The sequence below is a fragment of the Notolabrus celidotus genome, chromosome 4 (genome assembly GCF_009762535.1).
Source record: "Notolabrus celidotus isolate fNotCel1 chromosome 4, fNotCel1.pri, whole genome shotgun sequence".
In the NCBI taxonomy this organism is placed as follows: Eukaryota; Metazoa; Chordata; class Actinopteri; order Labriformes; family Labridae; genus Notolabrus; species Notolabrus celidotus.
The window spans coordinates 19,599,450-19,622,718 of NC_048275.1; the positions used below are offsets into that span (position 1 = coordinate 19,599,450).

The window sequence follows — 23,269 nt, forward strand, 5'->3', positions numbered from 1 at the left end:
GACACTGACCTTTCTGTTTGAAGTCAGTAATTGAAAAGGTCAGGGAAAAGCAACAGGGAGGGAGGAACCGACTGACTGCGTTGCCTCACCTGTATGGATTTCAATATAAGCTGCTGCATTTTTTAACTCTGCCTTTTAAACATGAGACGTTGTGTTAGTTAAAATGTTTAAAACTTTTATTTGAACTCCTGACTGAAGTCCCTTTAGTATCTGAATATCCAACAATCCAACTGACTCATCCATGTTCAAATTCAGTTGGCAATGTCAGATGAAAAATTTGACACCAGACTCAAGAAGATGAATATTAGGTGTAAGTTGTTCATCACAGCATTTCTTAATCACTCATCACACCCATCGTGTGTCCATTAATCAGTCCTGATTGGCTTGGAAAGTAAAGTATCGCCATCAGTAGACACTTTCCCACGCCACCACAGAAACTAATCAGTTCTAGTGTTCTCTGAGCAGAGAGGTTCATCTGTCACTGTTCCTGCTGTTGTATTTCCACCATCAATTTTCAGCTATCAGTTTGAACTCATAAATTTGGGTTTGATAGCCACAGAGATATTTCTGCTGAGATTACACACACACACATCTTGTACTGTATCTCAACCTTCTTTGTCAGAACACAGCAGATTAATATGCAGGTGATGGATAATTAGAGAAAACTTCCAAGCAATCCCTTGAGTTAACCTTTCCGAGGGACCGGGGATACAGATAGGAAGGATGAAGAGTGCACATGGAGACATAGAAAGAACAGGTTGAAAGATGAGAGCATAGTTCCCAGGTGAAGAGAATAGATGAGTTTTTTTAACAGAGTGTAGGCGTTAAGGTGGACGACTGTCAGAGTAAATCAGGGAGATTGGAGCTGCTGTTTCTGTAGAGTCACTCGCTCGTCTCCAGGCTGCCTGCAGAGGTGATGGATGGACTCGCCTACAGCTTCTACAAAGGAACAGTCTTAAATTGACACAGAAGCAATTTACTCAGGAGCAACTTTATTTATAAGACTTGCAGGAAAGAGAAAATATGGACAAACAAGAATCTAAACCAAAAGTCAATTAATTCATAAATCTATTTGTCACTTGACATAAATTAAGGGCCCCAAAACAGTTGTACACAGCGAGAAATATAACCGCCTTAGCTCTGAGATAAAGAACAAAAGTGTATGTGTGTGTCTGCGTAGGTGCGATAACCCTTTTGTGGACCACTGCAGCAAATAAATCAGTGTGTAATAGTTCCAGGCAACATGACTAAGAAATAAGAGAATAAGGGATCAAATATCTTAAACTGTTGTTTTTAATGACATGGCAGATTTAAAGTGTTCCAGGCACATTTGATGCAGTTCTACTGTTGTAAACATTTTTTTTTACAGTACTAAAGAATGTATATAATGCAAAGTCGGAGAAATTATTCATAGTGACACTTACACAAAGACTTATTCCCCGACTCCTCATTTTCAAGAAGGCAGCATTTCTCATCGAGTTTCAGGTCATTGTCCAATTGTCCAGTTATTTTTTTGGCCCAGTCTCACTACTCCCATACTTTTGCCTTTTGCTATTGCAGCCAGCTGCTCTTACAGAACATGCCCTGAAACCACACTCTATGCTTCCTGCACAGCAAATAGCTGCAGAACCGTGGTGAAGAATCTAACATCCTATCAGGGATATATTTTTTGCAGATGGTGGAGACCAAAACAGCTGTAAAGTCATAAATATTGATTTGTGAGTCATTTTGTCAAAGATTTGATAAAAATGTTGTGATTTCTTATTTCAAGAAAGTTTTAACTCACATTATGTTGTGACATAGTACAGGGATTGGTATTTTGTGAAATAAATCTGTTGTCCTCATTTAACTACAGGGTACCAAAGCTAAATCTCTGAAATGTTCCCCTTCAGCATCCAAGTACATACCCTCGTATCTCTGTCTCTACCTGTCTGAAAGATGGATGATGATCCTCCTTCAATCGATAGGCTTCAATTATGTTGTATGGATTCAGACTGAAAGTGAAAATGACAGATGTTGGTATTGAGCCAAGCAGTCTTTCTAAAAGAAAACATATTTCCATATGTGACATACAGATAAAGAGCAGAAAAGAAAACTCTCATGTTGTTTACTTAAGCCCATTTGGGTTTTTAAGGTCTTCAGATAGTTCCATGATGCTATAACTCTAAAAAAAAAAAAAGAAAAAAAGAAGCTGTATTACAAAATGAATCCTTATGTAATTGTTATTCTCAACACAAATCCTGTCATTCATGTTTATTGCTGACTAACTGAGGTCAGCAAAGTGCATCACAATGTTCTTTAATCACATCTCAGCGTGCAAGATCAAAAATCTTCAAAACATCATGACATGGTGTAAAATTAGCATAAAGCAAAGTGGAGCAATAACAGACGCATAATAAGGAAGGCCTTTGGCAAGAAAAACCTTAAAAACATCACTAAGAAGAACATAACACATTCCAATGCTTCGATACAGGGAACAGGAGAACACAGCTGAACACCTATGGGAGATTTTGTGATGTGTTTAACAGCCCTCTACTGCACTATCATTTGAAAACACCAAATAAGGGAACAAACTGGTGTTTACCACTTTGATACACTTCCAGACACTCTCAGAAGCTTTGCCAGGAAGCACTGACACTGCTCTGGATGTCCTACGCTTAATGGTTTTTCCTTTAATGTGTTATCCATTTGAGTCACTCTTTAAATGAAGCTAAGCGTTTAAGATCATTAGCTGATGAATGCCATTTAATGACAAGGACCTCCCACTTGCATCTGCAATTTGTTCATGTTTTTATTTAGTGACCTATAGATTTATTCTGAGTATTTGCCCTGTTTTGAGATATAATCGACTTCGCAGAGATTTGCTCCTCCAGTTAATGACCCCTGAAAAAACAGCACCAGCAAAATGGCTAGTTGCTAGTTAGAGAAGTACTTTTCGCAACCGCTGCTTCAGTTCCCAAGTCAACTGAAAGAAAGTGAACATCCCTGATCACTTCAAGTCTTACTTCAGAATAAATTCACAGGTCCACTCTTACTCAACTCGTCAAACTTTATTTCTTCAGCCTCCTAAATGTTTTACCTGTAGAAGTCAATTCTCAATACGTTTCAGGGGCAGCAAATTCTGGAATATTTATTCCAAGTGGCGAAAAACTGTTTATCTTTAAAATGTTATAAAGGATGATTGAAAAACTTTAAACCACTGTTACTTAATTATACTCATCATGCTCAACCTCATATTCATAAACAGGTATTCTTACACATCATATTCATATTTATATTAATTGTTAATTTTGTATATTCTTATGTTATTTCATTTTTAGTATCAACTATTGTCTTTATATGTGTCAATTTAGTATTTTTTAATAATTTCTTGGTATTAGAACACTATTTGGGTGGAGTCTTCAAATAAGCTCTCTGAGTTTTCTGCCTCTTCCTACACAGTATATTATTTATCTTTGCTCTTTTTTGTGTGTATTTTCTTTTAATTGTGCAAATAAATAAACATAAACATAAACTTTTGTAAAATAACACTTTTACGTTCATTCCAGGATTATTTAGACAAACTACCAGTCTGTCTTTGAGCTAAGTTTGAATCCAAAGCTAGTGGCCTTCCATTGGCATAAGGATCCGCTAGCTTAACTCTTTCCAAAAGTAACACAATGCATGTCAGCTTCTATAAACTCATAAACTCACAAGTTAATGCTTCATGTGTTGGATGTTTCAAACCAGCAAAGTGTAAAAAGTTGAGAGCTGTTACTTCCTGTAGCTTCTGTGTTCTCCTGCTTCTGTTCTTTACATGATGCTAAGCTAGTTTCTCCTCTTTTGACTCCCTGAAGGAAAACATACAGCCAAGCCTATTTCCCAAAAAGTAAAACTATTTGAAATGACATTATTTGAATTAAGTTGCCTATTGTGAAAAAATGTCAGTAAAATAGCAGTTCATCCAAATCAAATTCCAATTTCTTAAATGTTTCTTTTTTCTTTTTTCTTCTTCTTCTTCTTTTTTTCTTTTTAATTATTATTATTTTTATTTTTTTGTGTGTGTGTGTGTGTGTGTGTGTGTGTGTGTGTGTGTGTGTGTGTGTGTGTTTACTTATTTATTATTGTTTTTTACATTTGTACTAATGAATTATCTTATTTCCCCTTTTGCTTACTTATATATTATGTAAAATCTGGGATGTGGGGTTGAAGGGAGGGCTGGGGTGGGGCAGGGAAGGGGAATGGCAACCTTAAATACTGCAGCAGCTGTTCTATGTTTTTGGGTTTTTTTGTATGTGTTTACCAGCAATGTATGCTGCAAGCAAAATGTATCATGATTAAGTCTGGAAAACTCAATAAAAAAGTTAAAAGATTAAAATAGCAGTTCAGTTTAAAAGTAAGCCTCTCAATGTGATATCATAGCCTACAAGGACATTATACACACAACTTATATAATTATGACTTACAATTTTTTTGTTTATCCCAAGTGGTGGTTTATTGAAATTTTTGTTGAGAGCAAAGAATGAATCACACAACGCAGGACTTTATATATCTGTCACACAGACTGATAGTGGAAAATCTTCAGAGATATGTGGGTCTGGGCTTTCAGCCATTACAGTGTAAAGGCCAAAGTCTGGCCATTCATTTGTTTCTTTTTCTAACCTTTGGCGTCAAGCTGGATGAGCACTACTTTTTTTAAATTAACCAGGGATGGAAAAAGGGCCGTCAGCCAACTGGCCAATACATTCTGTGACTCAAAGTCAATTAGATTCGCTTAAAAACGGTTCATATCTAAGAGGCTCTATCATCAGACGTTCTTCACGTTAAACTCTATGTGCACAACTTGGCCGGCTGTGCTTATCATAACAATCCCATGACCCGGACAACAGGCAATTGTCAAAAACACAGCACTTTATCTCTGTGAAAGCGAGCCCTATGACATCCTTATAAAGCTGCTGTGATTGTGCTTGAGAAAGCACAGATCATTTTGACCGCGCATCCGGCTGGCAGAGCACTTGGAGCCCTGGGTTCACTCAGGAGACCCAAATAGACAGACAGTGAGATGAAATAAGAGCACAGTGCCTCTCTGGAGAGGAGCACTTCATGTCACTTTCTATAAGGCTGCAGGAGCAGGCAGCAGCTCAGAAGTGTCAAACTTTGACAGCTCGAAAGAAGCAGCACACTGCTTTTACATAGAAGGAAAGAAAGGACCATTTTTTTTTGCCCCCTGTCTTTCTCCTCGGTATATTTAAGTTTTAGGATTGAGTCAAAAGGACAATAGGTTAAAGTTTGTAGTATTTGGTTAAAAAAAGTGCTCTGATAAGGTGTCCTAAGACAGCAATATAAGAAAAAATCCTGCACTGCCCTTGGAATCATGTGGAGCAAGATGAAGTCTGATGACTATTCCGTGATATGCTGCAGTCATGAAACTATGATGGCTGACAAAATGACTTTGAAGGAGTCCATGACAGGGACACTTATTCTCAAGGCTTACAGGCTTAGAGTGAAATGCCTACAGCGCGATCATTTGAACTGTGCAAAATACATCAAGATAAAATGATTGGAAAAAATGTTGAAGGGATTTCAGTCAAAATGTGAAGGTTGCATTTCAACATGACCAGTAACTGTAAGTTGGTAGTTACATTAATCATTAATACAAATCTCCAAAGATGTGTTCAGACAGAAAGCCAAACTGATTTTTACCTTATGTCATTTCATCCCTTGCTGTCTTACACCCTACAACACCATCGCTGCAAAAGTTGCATACTCATTTAATATGCAAGTAAAGGATTAAGCACAGCCATTTACAAAAGCACTGTCTATTTTGCACCAATGTCATTTCAGTGACAAAGTCCATTCCAGCTGCCACTTTTCTGTCACTCTCTGTTGCTTTTTATGTCCATCCCTTGTGTGCACACTCAGCCTTTCAACAGCAATGTGACAACTTGTTTTGTCTTTTCTGTTGCTCAGGCTTTCATTTTTAGCTCCTACATTGCAGCATTTGCCTGAATGCCTGAAAGTGACAAACTTTGACAACACTTCCTCTACAGCCTTGAGAGTGAGATGTCAGTCGTGCTTTAAAAACAGATTTAAAGAGGATTTTTGGCACAAATGTGGGTCTTTTTCCCCTGACCAGTACAAGTTTGTCCACCCCTTTGCAAGGTCTTCATATTTTGATGCAGTGATGAACTGAGAGACGGGATAGAGGCTGATAAGAAGAGTCAGGATCAATGTCTAGGTTAAAACCTTTGAAATAAATGATCAAGTGATGTGTTATGAAAGATGGTGTTCGATATTTTTGGGAAATACTTAGACCTCCGTCACATTACTTTGACAACAGTTTTCTACACTAAAAGCTCTTGAGAGGACGTTATAGCTTTATCAGACTGGAATTAATAATTGATAACAGTTTTTTCGGGGGGGGGGGGGGGGGGGGTGGTCATGCATTTATTTAGAGGATAAGACAATGGATAGAGTAGGACAAGTCAGTTGGCAGTGACATGTTTTTTTAATGGGCCAAAGGTCAAGATTGAGGCTGCTTGTATTGAGGAATGCAGCCTCTGTATGTGGGGTGTGAGCCAAACCGGCACCAAGACTGAAATTAATATTGAAGCCTTTTTATGAGCTACAAAGCAAACAAGACCATCAAACAAGCCTGACTATTTCTGTATAGTTATTTTCATTGCCTTAAATCACTGCAAAGGGGTTGGTGCCAGACACACAGATAAGCAGCACTCTGCAGAAATAGCTTTCATTCTGCAGTGTGCTGAATATTTTACATGGCAAAGATTCACAGTGATGTGTTTGACCAAAGCAGATTAAGACTTTGTGTTTAAAAAAACTTGTTCAACACATTAAAATCATCAAAAAGATGAAGGTACCAGTTTGTCCACAGAGAGGTATTTTATGTCACCTAAATCAATCTGAAGCAAGAGTTCCCTAGATAAAACAGAAAGGGCCTGATCTACTAAGATTCCAAATAACGAGCGCTAAATTGCGTGTGCAAACAAAAAAATTGCACCTGCTATTAATGGATGTGTTCTGGGTGATCTACTATGACTGCGCAATTGATAACAGGCGCGAAAGTTGTGCTGCCCTACCGCCCTATTTTAATGAGGATTTTGCGTGTGTGACCGGTTGTCACCATGGAGAGTTTGGGAGAGCAGAGTGGCCGAAAAGGAAAAATGAAGTTTGAAGGAGCTGGAGGTCTTGGTGGAGGAGGCAAATAAACACACTGGTGAACTCCAGCAGAGACATCTCAGTGTTGCCAGAAGAAACGCTATTTGGGAGAATGGGAAAAAAAGTGATCTGATTATTTGAGAAGTGTTTTTGTAAGTTGTCCGTCATGACCCTAAAAAAATATAAATCAATTTTTTCGTAAATGGAGAATCTTCATCAGATGTCTGACAATCCCTGCCACACTCCACAAATCAGCTCAGACCAGAAGTGTTTTCTGATCTGAGCTGATCAGCAGAGCCCCGAAAGCATCCAGATTGTTATGATGACATTGATCGGGAGTTGCTGCAGCAACAAAGAAATCAGACGGATGGGCCATTGCACAGGAGGAGAGAGCTGTGTCCTCTGTGGCGCGCGCCCTCCGCCCTGACACTCAGACCATTGTTGCGCACATGAGGCAGCTGGTCAGTGCTGTGTCTGGGCTGACAATGGCCGTCAATGCCCTGGCAACAGTCAGGAGGTCATTCAGTGGCAATGGTCCTCCAACTGAGCCGCCGGCGAATGAAGAGGGAGGGGAGAGCCCAGGAGATGAACGTTCAGTCCGCACAAGTGGACACTGGGAGATGCCACCACTGACTGCAATGGTTCGCTGGAATGATTCAGACACAAGAAAATGTTGTGTTGCAAGGAGTTTCTCCATGTGAGATATGGCATGGCTCCTTTTTGTGACTGGCTCCAAATCAGCCCTTAGATCATCCAGCAGCTCAACAATGGCTGGATAGACAATATGTCTCTACTATTTTTTATTTCTGACAGTCCAAATATGTTGACATGCGCACGGAATATTCTCTCTCCGTCGTCTGTCATTGCACCTATGTCTCCTTCTCGCCACAATGACTCTAGCCAACTGTGCGTAACGCTGTGCCAGTTTGCACCTGCCTTTCAAACGTGCTAAATATAGACGCAAAAACACCAACCGCAAACGGTTGCAGGTTTGATAAATCACATTGAGGGTGCTAAATGATTACATTTGCATCTCCTCCTCCCAGTATTTTGCGCGTTCTGATAATCTGCGTGTATTCTGCATATTCATGAAGGCAACATGCTAAATTGATTGCGCGTGCTATTTTGACAGACTGCACTGCGTCCTGCCGAATGACCCTCCAGCGCATCGTGAGAACAGCTGAGAAGATTGTTGGTACCTCTCTCCCCTCCCTCCATGACATTTACTCTTCCCTCCTCCCCCAAAAAGCCCTGCGCATAGCAGGCGACCCCTCCCACCCGTCTCGCAGCCTGTTGCCATCAGGAAGGAGATTACGCAGTCTCCGGGCCAGAAGCAGCAGACTGAGGGACAGTTCTATCCACCAGGCTCCCTCTTCCCATAGTGCCCCCTTCACAGACTTAACCCGATCACTGACCACCCCCCCCAAATCAACTCTGAGGGTCTGAGAGAGAAACGCAATATCAAATCCTCAGTATGGAGGTGCATACTGCAGTTTATTTGACAATAAAGAAGACTTTGAACTTTGACTTTGAATCCTTGGTGCACCCGGTTAGTACATCAGCTTTGCACGCGCAGTCAAGTTTGCACATGTTTTTATACACACAAACCTTTAGTAGATCAGGCCTAACGTGTGAATCAATACATTTCAAGATGCTGGTAAGCACGTACATGGTAGTGCTGTAGACTAAACAGAGACAAACTAGCTGTTACCCTATTTTTTCCTAAATACTAAGCTAAGCTAACTGTCTGCTTGCTGTATTTTAATCTTCACTTAGTTATCCACAAAACAGATGGAGGCCACATTTTGCTTTGAGCACAACTTGCATTTATCTGCCTTTAATGGAGTCGTCTTGTCACCACTGCTAGAGCAATAAATGCGCTGCACAAGAACATCTCATAGCTTTTACTTGGCAAACCATCTTTTATATACTTTGAATGAAAAGATAAGAGAGAATACTAAAGACCGACAGAGGGAAGACAGAAATAGACAGAGAAGACAAGATACAGACACAGACACAGACAGACTCCAGCACAAAGCAAAACATAACAACAAGCTTTACTTTATAAAATCTGGTTCAACTCATTACACCAAGCTAAAATAGATGACAGGTGAGAGAGAGAGCAGCCAGGCAGTTTATTGGAAATGAACTGCACTCCCAGAATTTGGCTTCGGGCGTCACACACACACACTCACACACAGAAACCTGCCTCCTCAGCAGTTGGAGATCAGGCAGCACACAGTCTGATATTGCTCCGTTTCTGTCACTTATTCTGCAGCTCTGGCATTTAAAAAGTCCTCCTTGTAAATAAGACAAGAGTGCACTGTATTAAGATGTAAAAGATAGAGCTTGCACTAACCATATGAGGATGACGTAATACTAACAAGGTTAGTTTGTAATTGCTTTTACTTGATCTTTGTTAAATGATTAAGACAGGGACATGCAAGAGAGATTCATATTTAAGAGAGATTTCAGACTCAAACTTGACTGTGGTTGTGGGTATTGCTGTGGTTGAAGTAGCCTTGAACTTTCAGATGTGAGCTCCACTTGAGATGTTGTGCAGCTTGCTCTTACTGGTTGTGAATTAATATTTTATACCATCAATTTTAGAACATAAAATCGCTTTTTTTGTGCTCAAAAATGCAAGTCCAAGCTGAAGAACCTTAGAAATTGCTTTTTTATCTAAGATTTTATTTGCAAAGCTGTTTGTGTTCAAATTTTCTAGATTTAGTTAACGTCATGTCTGTGTTGTGTCTTTGCTTCACAGAAATAAATAGGCTAGTTGACAGAAGTTTGATACAGAAGCCAAGACTGCAGTTGCATCATGTAGCAAGAGGGCGACTTTGTACTGTCTGTGTGTGTATGTGTGAGTGTGTGTGTGTGTGTGTGTGTGTGTGTGTGTGTGTGTGTGTGTGTGTGTTTGTGTGTGTGTGTGTGTGTGTGTGTGTGTGTGTGTGTGTGTGTGTGTGTGTGTGTGTGTGTGTGTGTGTGTGTGTGTGTGTTCAAGCATCCTTTTTCTCTGCTCATCCAAATCCCTGCTGAGAAGAACAGGCATGTTGAATAAAATGAAGACACCTTCAGTAAAGTGTTTCCCTTGTATGGAGAGGACAGGGTGTACCTGGTCAAGATCACTGATAGTACAAACTCTGCAGTCTCAATAGAACGATACACACAAGAGTCTGCAGTATAGTACTCAGATAGTAAGTGAAGTAAAGAGAAAATAATTCTGAGCTTCATCTCAAAGCACCACTCTTCTTCTGAGTACCACTCTTTTTAATATGATGCAATGGGGTTTCTCAAATGTCTTTGTGGTGAGGTACCAAAAACAGTTTTAGTCTTTTGAAATATTTTTCCTTTTCACTACAACTAGACTGCTAGAGACTTTTTATACAACCCTCAAGTTTTGTATAAGTAAGAGCTAAGCCACTTTGAGTGGCCCGTGTTTGTTGCTAGCTCTCTATTAGCTTTCTGTTTTCTCACTCATTAAAGTTAACCCGTCATCATTTCTTAATATTACTACTGGTTGTAGTTTACCAAGATGAAGAAGTGGTGTTAGGCTGGCTCGAATGCCGAACATAATAAGGGACACAACACAAAAGGATTAAGTTAGTTAATTGTATTTTATTGAAACCAAACAGAAAATAACTTGAAAGCTGGAAACAAACCACTGAGATACTGCTGCTGCCAAGTGGAGGGAGAGAGTGAGTGTTAACTGAGGACCTGCCTAAACAGACTTCGGCTGATTGCCCCCAGCTGCAGGTGATCACAGGTGATCACCACAGGAAGCTTCAGAAACAAAACATGACAGAACTCTGACGTAACAGTGGCCATATCCACTTTGTAATCTCTAGCAAAGACTTCCACACAACTAGATTGACCATTATCAAGATTACAACAACATGCATTCACCAGATGCTCGTATGTGGTCTCCTATAGAATACACGCTCAGCCCAGAAATCACACAAGTTGAAGAACTTGATATTTCCTGATCATGTTCAGCATACCTATCTAATGCATCAGGCAAAAGCTAGTGCTTTACAGTAAACCAAATATAGTATGTTATGTACACTGTATATCTGTGAAGTTTCTTAGTCATCCAGGTCATGGTAATCAAAAGCTTGATCCATAAGGCAACTGGACTGGTAGAAATTCTTGAAGACGTTAACTGAAGAAGCCTTTCGGAGGAGAGGTGAAAGGTCTTCAAGAATTTCTACCAGTCCAGTTGCCTTACGGATCAAGCTATGTACACTGTAGGACACATATTACTGTTGAAAGGTAAGGTGTCTTGGTGCTGCATTGAGTTCTTTTTTAGATTTACTTTTTAACATAGGCTTCCTATATCTTTTTTCTGTTTTGGCATCTCTGTGTGGGACTGTTGACTGGTGCAAAAAGAAAGGCATATAGAGAAGGCACTGTTGATGTTTTGGGCAGATGAAAGGTTTTCTCCCTCAGAGGATGATTGTAGTTGTGCCAAGAGTATGTCATTGTGACATCAAATCATCTGTTTCGCTCACTATCTGCAGGATTACTGCTTTCAACTCCTGCTATATACTCACTCAGGCTCAGATACATGCAGTGTATAACTTCCTCACTACCTGCTCCACAGTCCTCACTGAAAATACAAACAAAAACACAGAAACACTCAGTAAGATGCTGTTTGCTTATGTCATTACATCTGGTAATGAAGTATTAATTTCAGAGTGCCGATATTTGACCTGTCAAACCAAACAACATTATCTGAGACAATTACAAAGATTGTTTACATTTGTCCATCAATTTGTAGGACTTAAATTAGCATGCAGCACAGTGTACCTCTCTGTCACAGCATAACTCTGAGGTATCAAAAGCTCTGTATCTGTAGCTCATTTATCATGCTGACACCACAAATCTCATCAGCAGCCCATCAACAATTCATGTATTGGCTTCATGGCTGCCATTACGGTGAGAAAGGTTGAGTAAAACACTTAGATTCATATCATGTAGCTGTTATCGCTCTTGTAATAGTGTGAGTCCATGCGTTCCTTTGCCTGTTATGGAGTACAGCTGATACACCTCCAGGTATATTGTAGATATACTGTTACTACCAGCCTGAAGTGGTCAGGTTTCAGCAGCTGTGTAGACCATCTGCTTTCGACTGCATCACGAGCCAAAAAACAGAACACGTGGCTTTTCACTTAGGACACTTTTCTCATCACAAATGTGATTAAACCTGTGATACACGCTGCAATAAAGATAGACATCAAGAGAGAGAGGAAGTGGTTTCAGTTGAGGTAACCCTCCACACCTCAAGTGTTTATTACAGAGAGATGTGATCTGTATTTAGATGTGTTGGTTACCTCCTGGTGATTGTTTGCAACCTTATACATCAGTTAAAAAGATGTGTTTAAAAATACTTCTCTAAATGTTATATTCCAGGTGCCCATTTACCTGTGCATGTTAAAAGGGAAAGGTTGAACCAATTATCTGGGTATAGGCTGTTCAGAATATTCCTCGAAAGTCCACTGCATCAGAGGAGATTTGGACCCACCGGCTTGTTTGAAATCCCTTTGTGCATGAAATAAGTGGTGTCAGGGCACAGCTTAATATCTGATCAAAGTAGGTTGGTTTTATCTTGCGGGCAGAGGGTCTCTGTTAGCCGCTGTCTAATGATCCACACGTCTTCCTCAGTGGGAATTTTGGTTAACAGGGCACTGAAAATCAAAGTCTTTCAAATTCTAGGTCTTCAGGACAGAATCACAAGTACCTTAACATGATAGTCAGAGGATCTCCAGTTCAATATCCAGCTTTTCTGAGCTTCTCTCAGTCTTCATTAATGTGCATGATGCCAATATGTGACATAGAGGTTACACTAAAGTACGGCTGTCAGCATTAATCATGATGCAATTAAAGTCAGAAATTAACACATTAGTTTTTTTTTTATAACTTGTCTTTTTTGTCCCTTTCAGTGCTCCGTAGTTCACTCCACTCCTACTAATGCTGTAATGAAAAGCAACTTCACCACACCTTTTTGACAGCGCATTTCATTAAAAAAACACAACAACTCCCAAGACAGCTAGGTAGATGAGTCAAACTCAAAAGTAATACGCATTTAGTGTGAAACTAAATTTAAATATGACTCAAGTACTTTGAGTTTGAGCTACAACCTACAATCTAAGCATACAGGTGCAGTTTATCAGACTGATGTCAGAGGGCAAGCGTCCAAAAGCTGGTAGAACACTTATATTGGAGTCGCTGCAGACATGTGCCTAATATTTAAGGTACATACTTGGGTTGGCATGTTGTGCTAGGCTTTATCTCTGTGGGGTACAACCATAGACTGTATAAAATATGGATGTAGTGTCCGTGACGTCACCCATCTGTTTCTGAAGCGCTATTTTGAGGCCAATTGTCGGTGGCAGCCATATTGCTGCTGTCGAGTGATTGTGACGTAACGAGGCGGGCTTTGAGCCTCCTAGCCAACAGCTACAGCTCTCATTGGAAGACTCTTAATTTCAATATCTTCGAAATTGATTAGAAAAAAATTCACCCCCCCCTCACAGTGTGTGCCGATCGAGAAATGGGCTATCCAGACTACATTTGTTTCTTGTACCAGGCTGTAAACATGTTTATTTCTGCTGTAAAGATCAGCTTTTTTGAATTGGTGTGTATGTGACTTCCGGTACTTCCGGAGCCAGCCTCAAGTGGATCCTTGATGAACTGCAGTTTTTAGCACTTCCGCATTGGACTCGTATTTTTCGACCAGAGGTTGCCGCCTGGGTACAACACATTCATGTACACAGGACCTGTATGAATCAGAGAAAATCCTAGAAGTTGCAATCGCATTAACGAGGGCTCACTGGACGTCAGAGATTAATCCTAATTCTCTTGAAATAACTGCACACCAAACTGACACTGATTGGACATTTTGTACATGCATTCCTGTATATTTCTTAATGTTTATCGTCATCTTTTAAACTAAAAATAAGAATAAATGCTTAATTTCACAGAACAAGCACTTTGAAGCTATCTCCTGCCTCTTAGTCATGGTTTCAAGCCACACTGGTGAAACAGTGCACTATTTATTTGAACAATAAACCTAAAAGTCAAGATCATAAAGTACATTTCATTGCATTTTTAATTCCTATATCAACAAACTGTTAAGAAATACTCAGCATTGTCAACATGGACTTAACTGTTATTGAAATGCAAAATAATGGAAATTCAATTGTAGTTTAAAATGCGAATAATTGCGATTACAAAATCTGACAGCCTTACCGGTCCGTATACCTTCCATTCATTCTATTTCCAATCCTGAAATGCAAATTGGAAAACAAAAGAACAGGCATTTTTCTTTTATCAATATATGCAGCAGATTTTAAAACAAAAAACAAAAGCCGTTTTCCATTAGAATATAGCAATAAAATTGGATTTTGTGTTGTTTTCCTATTGTGGATTTTTATATTCCCTGATAAACACGAAGAATCCAATCTATGTTAATCCAAAATGCAAAAATGCGGGGATATCTGTATGATTACATCAGCTGGGTACAGTCAGAAAGATATTCACAGATTCGACCCAACTTCACAATGAAATAGAATGAACGGAAGGTACATGGACCGTTACCCCAAAGACATATTTGGATATAATAATTACGAATTATGTTAAAAATGTATTCAGTTACTGTTGAAATACTGAAAAAATAAAGTGACACTTTCTGTCATATTTGAATGACCTAATCCAGTTCTATGTTAGTAGAGTTTATTAATAATGTTGTTCCTGTTTGCGCAATCAGGTTGATTGAGGTAATCAAATGCATTTAAATGTACTCTTTAAATGTTATAGTTAATTCTTGTTCACCACATAACAATAATATTGGTGTCTTATTTATGTGAAAAGTTCCATGTCCAAAAGAGATTTTAAGAAATGTTGAGCTGCAAGATATTCAGCCCACAACAAACCTGTCCACCTCACATCTGTCCTCAATATGGTGAGAAAGCAGTAAATCGATGTTTGTAGATGTTAAATTATTGGTATTGGCGGTTTGAGTATGAGACAATCAATGCAACCCTTCACTCTCAATCCAATACAATGACAAAGACTCAATGGCTCATTCTCTTCCTCTTCCCCCCCTTTTCTTCAAAAACATCCCTGTTCACAAATGGAAACTTGATCTGCCGAAAACAAGTCTGTCTGTTGAGAAGCCAGCACCCCGTCTCCAGGCTTGTGGTGATCTTGTCCTCTACGCCTCCTCCTCCTAGCATACAGAGAACATCTGCAGCGCTCCCAGCACTCAAGAGACAAATTAGACCAGGAAATTTTGTCATAGTTCTTCCAGACTTTTGATGTATTAATGGAATGAATTTGTGTTTCCTTCCCTTTGAGCAGCATGGCTCCTTGTTCTCTCTATGCCTTGACAAAGAGAAAACACCCATAAGAGGATAATTGGGGCTCTGACACTTTTCTCAGGCTAAACTGTAGAGAAGCTCATCCTGTTTCTCCACAGGCGTATGCTTACAATTTCCTTAAATGTGCTTTCAAAGCCATGGGAGCATTATGACTTCTGCGTCGTGTTCACAAACAGCACTGCTAAACACAATATTTCTCTTTTTTTTCTTTGTTTCAGCACTTACTTGAACATGATATAAACTGAGCCAGTCATCAAACTATCTGCTCTAAACACGTAGTTTCAATCTTAGTCATAGATGAGTCTGTTTGCCAACATTTCTGAGCAGACCCAACAACTTAGAGGTTTGGCAGTGCATTCCAGAGAGGAGAGCAGACAGCTTGATGATTCTGCCTCTGATGTGAGGATAACATCCATTGTCTCTGTCCTGGCCTTCACCTCTGTCTGCGTGATAGTGTGCAAAAAGAAGAAAATACTCGCAGAGATAGATTCTTTCTGTTCGAGTGTCAGAGTTTGGAACTATATCATCAACCTTGCAGCGTTTTGAGATGGATCCTTGGGGGCTTTTCACAAAGCCGGCAAGCAATCACGTCAAGTTATTTCCATAATGATTCCTTTAGTGCACTCAAGGCTATCTTTTCTTCAGGAAAAAGATGAGAAATTGTGAGTACATGCCACAGTAATTAACATTTTAGTTAGACACATTGAATTTTGAATGTAGAACAAATACATCACTCAAAGTTCTGATATGAAGCTTATGAAAAGTGTTGGAAGTGGATTCAAATTTTATCTGGCAGCAATATAGATCAGGGGTTCCCAAGGTGTGGGATGGGACCCCCTGGGGGGTCACGAGACACAAATGGGGGGTCGTGAGATGTCTTCCAGAATGTTTTTTTAATCTGAAAATAGTACATTTTACCCATCTTAGTAAAAAATATGGACAAAAGTATAGCTAAACTTGAAATAAACCCTTAAAAAACGAAAATGTAATGAGTTTTCTGCCTTTCTTTTTGCCTGATGACTCCTAAGGTTAGGTTTAGTGAACAGTTGATTATCAGTAGCAGTAGGTTAATTCATAACAGCACAGGAAACGCAGCCAAAGGCTCATGTAGGTAGGCTCATTTTAGTCCTATCTCATTACTCCTAAATGTCTGCATTTAAATAATCTACAAGGAGTAATGAGGTTCGGAGCCCATAAGCCAAACACAATGCAATAAACTTTATCTAAAGTAAACGTGAGTTGTCTGACTGAACTATTGTTCTGTGCAGCACTGCATATTCAATTTGGAAGACAGATTATCGCCAAACACAATTCTTATCAATATGCTTTGAGCATTCTCTGAACTTAGCAAAAATTCACAGGATTCCCCAAATTATGATTGTTTTCTTCTAACAATCTGCCATGACAGATTTGTAAATAACAAATTCACATTTTTATAGATTCCAGTTACATTTTCACTTAAATGAGTTCTCAATTTTTTGTCACAGCAAAATCAAATGATATATTTTCAATGCTTGAAAATTGCACATACGTACATCATTCATGTACCCGTAAAATACAATAGGCTCAACCCTGAGCCTTGAGGAACATAGAGGGATCCACAAATGTAGGTACTTTAGGTGTAATAATAGTCAATCTGCTTCCTGTAATTGAAGGTGTATTGATTCCTTGCTGTGCCCTAGTGTCAGGTGACTCAGTCCCTCGTGCACACTTTTAGTCTGACCTCTTCATATATCCGCTATATCCTGCTTGTGCACGTTCAACCACATGTGAATGCAGCAGGATGGTAGACACAGTAAATTTGAGAAGCTTTATTCAGGTAGACCTTCCTCCTGCGGTATAAGGGTCCAGCAGATGGTTGAAGGATTTGATTTAACCTCCATTTACCCTGTGAGTGTTTGCTGAGTGAGCTTTTGTAAGGCGCCCTGGGTTCCTCAGCAGCAGATGTTCAGAGGATAGAGATTCAATTTTCTTCATCTACATTTCTCCAGTCAGGTCTCTGAATGTCAACCAGTTTCCTTAAAGTAGAAAGGCCACTTTTAACCTTTTTGATCCCTTTTGCACCACAAAGACTATTTAGAGTGTAAGTGTTCAGGCTGTGGGTGTACATGGGAAAGGGGTCCAATACTACACCCACCAGCGCTTCAGACATCAGCTCAGACAGATGGCTGCGCGATGCTGAATTTCTCTGCCAGTGTTTCTTTGGTCCGTTGGGGAGCCTCCATTGACTGGTTGGCAGATTAATTTAATTCCTACATGAACAAATTTGTGCGTGAGTGTCTTTAGTGACATAAACACAATAAAAAATTCAAGGCTTGTGTGTGTGCAACTCGTAGAGGTTGATGGTGTGTGATATGAGATTTGTCTCTGAGGATGATGAATGGAGTCGAGCTGACTGTGCTAATGATCCACTGTGTTCAAGGATAATTACTTTGGGCTGTTTTGGCGGATTTCACTGGGATCAGGAGACATATTTCATTGCTGTACAAATAGTTGGGGCGTTTCCCAGCAACTGGGGCAAGTCCAGTGTATAGATCGGCATCTCATATCGAAAGCATGAGTATGGATTTCTTCTGGGTGCAGTATACTGCACTATGGGGTTCATACAAATTCAATTTTGTCCAATAAAAACAATCCATATCATAAAAATGTAATGGTGCTTTTGTGTTAATATTGCTATGTGGTAATACTGCTATGTTTACATTTTTAAAATGGTAACAGGAGGTTATGTGAGGTTGTGAAATCATATATCGTTGCAACACTGATACTGTAGTATCATAATGACTGGAGTTTTAAATTGAAATCAATACAAAATCTCAAATAACAAGCAGAGCTGTTAATAGATCTTTTCAACTTCAGAAAAAATACAAAGGAAAGCACTTAACATACATTATTATACATTTGATTAATGGCATTTCTATTAGCCTTTTTCAGGACCTGGGTGTAGAGAGCGTACAGCGACCATGCTTGGACTTGGTATTTTGTTATCACAAGATAATCCTTATTCTGAACACTCTCTTGATCTGTGATCAACATCTTGGAAGAGATCAAACTTGATATCTCATGACCTCATCTTTATTATCTTGTCATCTTGATTCAGTAGAGCTTGTTTTCTCCAGATAACAAAATTATTATGTCGTAGCCTCTAGATAGTGGGATTTAAATGATTATTGCAGGCATGGTCATCCTCTGCTTCTATACATGCTCAGAGAGGTTTAACCAATATCAAGTTGTTCCAATAAGCCATGTCAGTTGGCCAGTATGTGACACCAGGGCACAATACAGTATGTATGTTCAAAGTTCAAAGTCTAAAAGTTTTCTTTATTGTCAAATAAACTGCAGTATGCACCAGACATACTGAGGATTTGATATTGCGTTTCTCTCTCAGACCCTAGCAATGACAACAACAGATAAACATAGGAAAGCTAGAAAAAGATAAGAAGTAAGCTAATAAAAATAATTAAATATAGTTTACAACAGTGCAAAAACTTTGCTATAGTGCTATAGTGGTTCAGTGACCAGGTTAAGTCTGTGAAGGGGGCACTATGGGAAGAGGGGGCAAAACAGGGAGAGAGTTCATCATCCTGACTGCCTGGTGGATAAAACTGTCCCTCAGTTTGCTGGTTCTGGCCCGGAGACTGCGTTGTCTCCTTCCTGATGGCAACAGACTGAAGAGGCTGTGAGACGGGTGGGAGGGGTCGCCTGCTATATGCGCAGGGCTTTTCGTATTTGTCTGCAAATACAAAGTTTTATTTTGTTGTTGAGTAAGGTTTTGGTACCTAACGATCAGGCAAAAAAGAGATTCTGATTGCAGTTAAGCACTGATTTGAAGTTACCATAACAGAAAAGTTGTGTCAGGCCACAAAGTATAAAACTTCTGTGAATTGCAAAATGTGCCCAGGGAACATATTTGCTGTCTCCAATCATATTATCTCCGATAAACATTAGGTAAAAACTAATTAGAAGAAATCTAAATTTTTAGGACACAGGGGTTGGAGACAAAGGTCTGTTCTGTCCTCAAGCAAGTGTTACAAGAAATGAAATCTCTCTTCTGATCACAACCAGAGCATAAAAGTCATTACAGTGTGCTGAGTTGACAATATAGGTAAATCAGTTCTACATAGGTGCGACAAGATGAACCTGCTGAAGGCTTAAAACTCGCCAAGTGGAAATGTGTTATATCAGTCTAAATATCCTGCAGTTTACGAGGATATTATGAAAAATGTTGTAATGCAAAAATGTCTCTGTTATTTACTGCTATATTTTCTGTATTTGGTTAAGGTTTTTTTTGCAGATGACACATAACCACAATGACCTTTAAGCAATTATTTGCTGTTTTTCTTTACCACGCCCTCTGAAGGTTTACCAATCCCCTGGGAAATACTCCTCGTAGGGAGCAGGAGCACTTTCCTATCGACAATATTGAATATTGGAGAGTCGTTTTGCACCCAGAGGGACAGTTTGACCGGCGACTTATGGTTATTGTTGTTTCTTTACTGTAGTCTTTGCGAACACACGAGACAAGAGCAGATTAACACAAGCTGGTGGATGAGTAACAGCTGTGATATTGGTTTCCTCCACAACATGATGAGCCTTTCTTTCATTAACCATATGGGATCATTTGTGCTCTGTCCAAATAATTAAAATGATGGCTTACTTACGCACAGTTTTCTTTCATTTTAGTTCATTCAAATGTGTCTATTCTATTCCTCCTGTGTCTCTCCCTGCTCTCTTCTCTCTTACACACTTCATCATCCCCTCTTCATGTTCTATATAAAAGCCTGAACTCACAAGGTTAAACACATGTTTCCGTTAATTTATCCTCTATATCATGCTATGACCTGCTGAGCTGTGCATTAAATCTGACAAAGCTAATGGAGCCAAGGTTGAGGCACTTTGGCCTTGCTTTTTAGGTAAAATGTTGCAGAGGAGAAAATACACCTTGGAAATCAATTCTGTTCTCCTCCTCTTTTTTTGCAGTCTCAGCAGAAGTGCATCATGATCTTTGCCCTGGTGTGCTGCTTTGCCGTACTGGTGGCGCTGATTTTCTCCGCTGTGGACGTTTGGGGCGAGGACGAGGACGGGATCACAGAGGAGAACTGTAGCAAGAACTGCAGGTGAAAAACAGCAGAACCACAAACATGTCATTAAATGTCAGCCGCTCTCTGTGTTTTTGGCACCAGATACCTCGATACAAGTTTAGGCTGCACAGCAGGAGTTACAGGCTAAAAATGAATCCAGAACGTTCAGTTTGTATTACATGTCTGTTAATCTCTAGTTAAAAATTCAATTTAATCTGTACTCAGTAGTGTTGTAGTCAAGACCACATTAACCGAGAATAAGACATGTCCGAGACCAGAGTGCACCAAGACTAAGACAAGACCAAGACCATATAGATCAATGAAAAATCATTATGAGAGTTAACAAAATAAAACACTTAAATACTGCTGGCCTTACGGCAGCTAAGTTAAGTACCGTCTCCTCATCCTTCGACGTATCCTGATAGATACACCATCCTGAATACTGCCTAAATGAAAAAGAGCCAGAGCTACCTACCCTTTACCTCTTCAACAACTTCTGTTTTTTTGGGGGGGGCGGGGGGGGGGGGGGGCGCTCTCTCTTATCACAGTAATGACAGGGACACAGAGTGCATCAGTGATGCCCTCGACTAGTCTGTCTTGATATAAAATACTGAGTTCGCACAGTCCAGGACTGAGACAAGACAGAGTAAAAATGCTTTCGAGTCCAAGACGAGACCGAGACCTTAAAAAAAGGGTCTCGAGACCAAGACTGGTCTCGAGTACTACAACAATAGTACTCGTGGTCTGTATTTTCAGCATAGAAATTGTTCTGCTTTCCATTTGTGGTTTGTTAGGAGTCCAAATATTGACAAATCATGTTTCAACAGGCTTTGATGTGTGCAAGTAAAACAATCCATGTGGAGAGCAAAAGCAGGCAGAAGTGACCATATTTGGGTGAGAGGGTGGATGATCATTACTAAACCTCCTTCCGGGCCAATCAATCCTTGTCATTCCAAAGCTAGCTTTGCCCCAAAGCATTCTCTCTTAGCATCTGTTATACCCCAAATGTCACTGTCCATGTGTTTTAGACCTCCTACCACTAAGAAAACTCGCCACGAAGCCTTTGTTTTGAACCACAAAACAATCTTAGTTCATCCCAGTAACAACTCTAACCAGATGGCACAGGGTATAAATAGCAATGTAAATGTTAAATTCACTGCACAGTACACTTACACAGTGCATCTAGTCTACCAACCACTCAAAGCCCCTAAGACCACATGTCAGCATTTACTCTTTCACACACACATTCACACACCATTGACTGAGGCTGCTTTGCAAAGTGCCAAGCTGCCCATCAGGAACTAATCCAATCACATTCACATGCTGATAGCAGTGCCTTCTGGAGCAATTTGGGAATCAGTATTCTGTCTGAGGAAACCTCGGCATGTGGCTGCAGGAGCAGGGGATAGAGCAACCAATCTACCAATGAAAAGGCGTCCCACTCTCCCCTAAAGCCACAGCAACCCCCACTGTGGAGGCTTGAGATACTACGGCACTGCTTGCACCTGTTAAGATAGAGACAGTCTTCACAAGCATAATCCAACTAGCAGAAAATGCTCCCCAACCTGGTCCAATTATAGACCTCCCCCATCTGCCCTAAAATGATGAACAAGCTCTTCTGAAAGTTATCTTATGTCAGACTGCACCAAGTTTGTTCAGCATGTTTAACTTTTTAGAATGAGACTCGTCTGAAAAATCCTAAAAAACCTCTGCAATGTGTCCTGGTTGTCCAAAGAGAAACTGGCTGATACAGCACTCTGCGTTGCACTTCCTACCGGTTCTCCACCATTAGACTTTATCATCAGATTTACCATTCAGCCCTCAATTACTTCCCTGCGGCTCTTTCTTTATGCCTGTGTCCATCTCTCTCCCTCATCCCCGCCAAATCAGCCATTTAACAACCTCTCAGAAAACTCTATCAGGCCTTCCTCTCCTCAACTCAAGGCTGAAAGAGTAATCCCAATTTGTAGAGCTGAATTGGACTTCTCCTCTGCTCTGAAGGAGTAATGAAGAGTTGAGGGCAGAGCTAGAGCTAATTTTCAAGACAGAAAGCAGGGGGATGGAAAGAAGAGCTGAAACCCAAAATTTCATAATTATGGTGATGTGAGCTTGCACAATAAACTCATTACAAAGGACTGCCTGAATCACAGTGAATGAGAGAAACTCTTTTATGTAAACACACCTTGCTTTCACACTTGGCATACATAATACTATCCTGATGGATCCTATTTTGTTACTCAGTTTTTGCTGACAGAGATCAGTTATTTAGTATTTGAATTTTGGGGGGACATGTTGTAACCACAGGTACTGTGCAAAACATGCAGAGTAGTAGGCAGAAATAAGAACAGAGGGGGGAAGGGGACAAGGTGTCAGGTTGGCATCTAAGTAAAAGATAAATGGCTCCATTTGCTGTTATTGGATTGCCAGCTCAAGACTGGGGTGCGTTTATTTGTACTTCATAATCTTAATGATCAAGTTTTGCAGTGACATGCATCTTTTAAAAGACCTATGAGGTTTGCAAGTATGACATGAAGGATGATATTTTTAAGAATTTGGCTGAAAGCAAGTTGCGGCACCAAATGAGAAAAGTGAGAGACTGACATTTTTTATAATGAGGTGCACTGAGGCTTGTTCATGCTCACTTAA

At 39.9% G+C, this 23,269-nt stretch overlaps 1 protein-coding gene across 1 annotated transcript in view; it reads left to right on the forward strand.

Moving 5' to 3' along the window:
* LOC117811564 (inactive phospholipase D5-like) overlaps nucleotides 1–23,269 on the forward strand; it is a 62,309-nt gene that overhangs the window by 16,154 nt on the left and 22,886 nt on the right. Inside the window, exon 2 of the mRNA XM_034681914.1 lies at nucleotides 20,523–20,659. Coding sequence (XP_034537805.1) covers nucleotides 20,523–20,659 — 137 coding nt within the window. The remainder of the gene's footprint in view (nucleotides 1–20,522; nucleotides 20,660–23,269) is intronic.